We start from the raw sequence: 1,741 nt of genomic DNA, 5'->3' as shown, positions 1-1,741 counted from the left end.
GCAGACGAGGAGCGGTGGGAAGGCGGGGGGGCAACGTGGGGGGGGGACACACCACCTCTGGAAGCACCCTGGGCCCCCTGTGGTGGTGGCAACTGACCCCTGCCCCGGGACACCCTGACTCACCCGGTAGAAGAGTGGGATGTTGTCGTAGAGGAAGGGGTACACGAAAGCTGCTGTCCGCAGCACCTTGCTCAGCCGGGGACGCTCCAGCTCAGGGAAGCTGTGAAGGGGGAACAGGGCAGGGGGACATGGACCCCTGTCAGCCCCCCACAGTGAGGACCCCGCAAGCACCTTGGCTTTGGGCCAGACCCACTGCCTGAGCAGGGGGACCACCCCCCCCCAGAGACACTCTGCAGGACCCCAAAAGCTGAGGAGGAGGAGCCCCAGTCTCCCTCCAGCTGCAGCGCTGGCGCTTTTACCCAAAACGTACCGGGAGTAGCAGGAGAGGCCGGTGCAGACAAAGGAGTTCAAAGCGGCCGCTGGGACAAAGTAGTGGTGCAAAACACCACTGACCCAGTGGTCTGGCATTGCATAGGCAGCAAATGCAAACGCACAGCCTGCAAGAGAAACGCAGCATCATGGGGCCAGGGGCCCCCCCCCATCCCTGTCTCCATCCCCGCCTCCATCCCCGTCCCTGTGCCGGTCCCTCTCTGCAGTGGCTCACCCAGGCTGTAGAGGCTGAGGGCTCCATAGTCGCAGAAGTAGCAGATATGGCGGGCACGTGCTGACATGGAGCTGAAGGTGTGGGCGCAGCTGGAGGCAAAGGGGTAGAGGCAGACGAGCAGCAGGTAGATGAGCAGGGGCCAGTGGTAGGGCTCCTGGCAGAAATCCAGGGAGGATGAGAGCACCAGGAAGCGCCACACGAAATACCTGCGGGCACAGCATATATTGGGGTGAGCTCCGTCCCTGTCCCTGTCCCCATCCCCATCCTTGTCCCCATCCCCACCTCCAGCCTTTCGTCCCCATTCCCATCTCCAGCCCCTCCTCGTCCCCATCCTTGTCCCCATCCCTGTCCCCATCTCCGCACCTGTCTCTGTCCCCATTCCCGTTTCCATCCTTCCGTCATTCCCAGCCTCGTCCCCGTCCCCGTATCCATCTCCATCCCCATTCCTGTCTCTATCCCGTATCCCCCTGCCCATCGCCATTCCTGTTCATGTCCTCGTCTCTGTCCCTGTCCCCATCCCCACCAGGTCGGTAGGAAGTGCGTCCAGATGTTGACTGTCTCGTTAGTCATCTGGAAGGAGCTGAGGATGCAGTCAAGGGCTGAGCTCTTGGGGTGCCGGTACCCTGACATGATCCCATCCTCCCAGAAGATCTGTGGGGACAGCGGGGCTGGTCAGGGGACACACCGGGGGGAGCGGGGCAGCCCCAGAGAGCTGTTCCGGCCTCGCGGTGGGTGGGGAAACTGAGGCAGGATGGGCTGGGAGTGCCTCACCAGCTGGAGCAAGGGCGGGTGGGGACACCAGGTGATTTTTCCACCTCGGATGAGGGAACTAGGGTGAGAAACCTGGGGGCAGAGCCCCACCAGCACCCAGCCACACGTACCCGAGGCACCTGATGGACCATGAAGATCTGTGGCAGCTTTATCGTCAGCATGGCAGGTCTGAGGTGCTCAGGGCTAGAGGTGTTGGGGCACCATGGCACAGCCCATGTCCTGCGGAGATGGGACAGAGCCCACTGGGTGACAGGGACGGGGCTGCAGGAGCCAGGAGAGCCGCCCCCCCCCCAGCCTGGCTTTTGG

The 1,741-nt window shown here is 63.2% G+C and overlaps 1 protein-coding gene across 1 annotated transcript in view; it reads right to left on the bottom strand.

Annotated features, from left to right (window-relative positions):
- Positions 1-1,596, bottom strand: part of PAQR6 (progestin and adipoQ receptor family member VI) — a 6,400-nt gene extending 4,804 nt beyond the window's left edge. The window contains exons 1-5 of the mRNA XM_009320477.1: positions 1,546-1,596; positions 1,188-1,315; positions 665-870; positions 431-557; positions 124-220 (exon numbers count right to left, since the gene is read on the bottom strand). Of these exons, the coding sequence (XP_009318752.1) occupies positions 124-220; positions 431-557; positions 665-870; positions 1,188-1,315; positions 1,546-1,596 (609 nt within the window). The remainder of the gene's footprint in view (positions 1-123; positions 221-430; positions 558-664; positions 871-1,187; positions 1,316-1,545) is intronic.
- Between the last annotated feature and the right edge of the window lie 145 nt (positions 1,597-1,741).

The sequence above is a fragment of the Pygoscelis adeliae genome, unplaced genomic scaffold, assembly GCF_000699105.1.
Source record: "Pygoscelis adeliae isolate BGI_AS28 unplaced genomic scaffold, ASM69910v1 Scaffold153, whole genome shotgun sequence".
NCBI lineage: Eukaryota > Metazoa > Chordata > Aves > Sphenisciformes > Spheniscidae > Pygoscelis > Pygoscelis adeliae.
The sequence above is the reverse complement of the archived record's forward strand: the minus strand, read 5'-3'. Positions and strand labels throughout refer to the sequence as shown.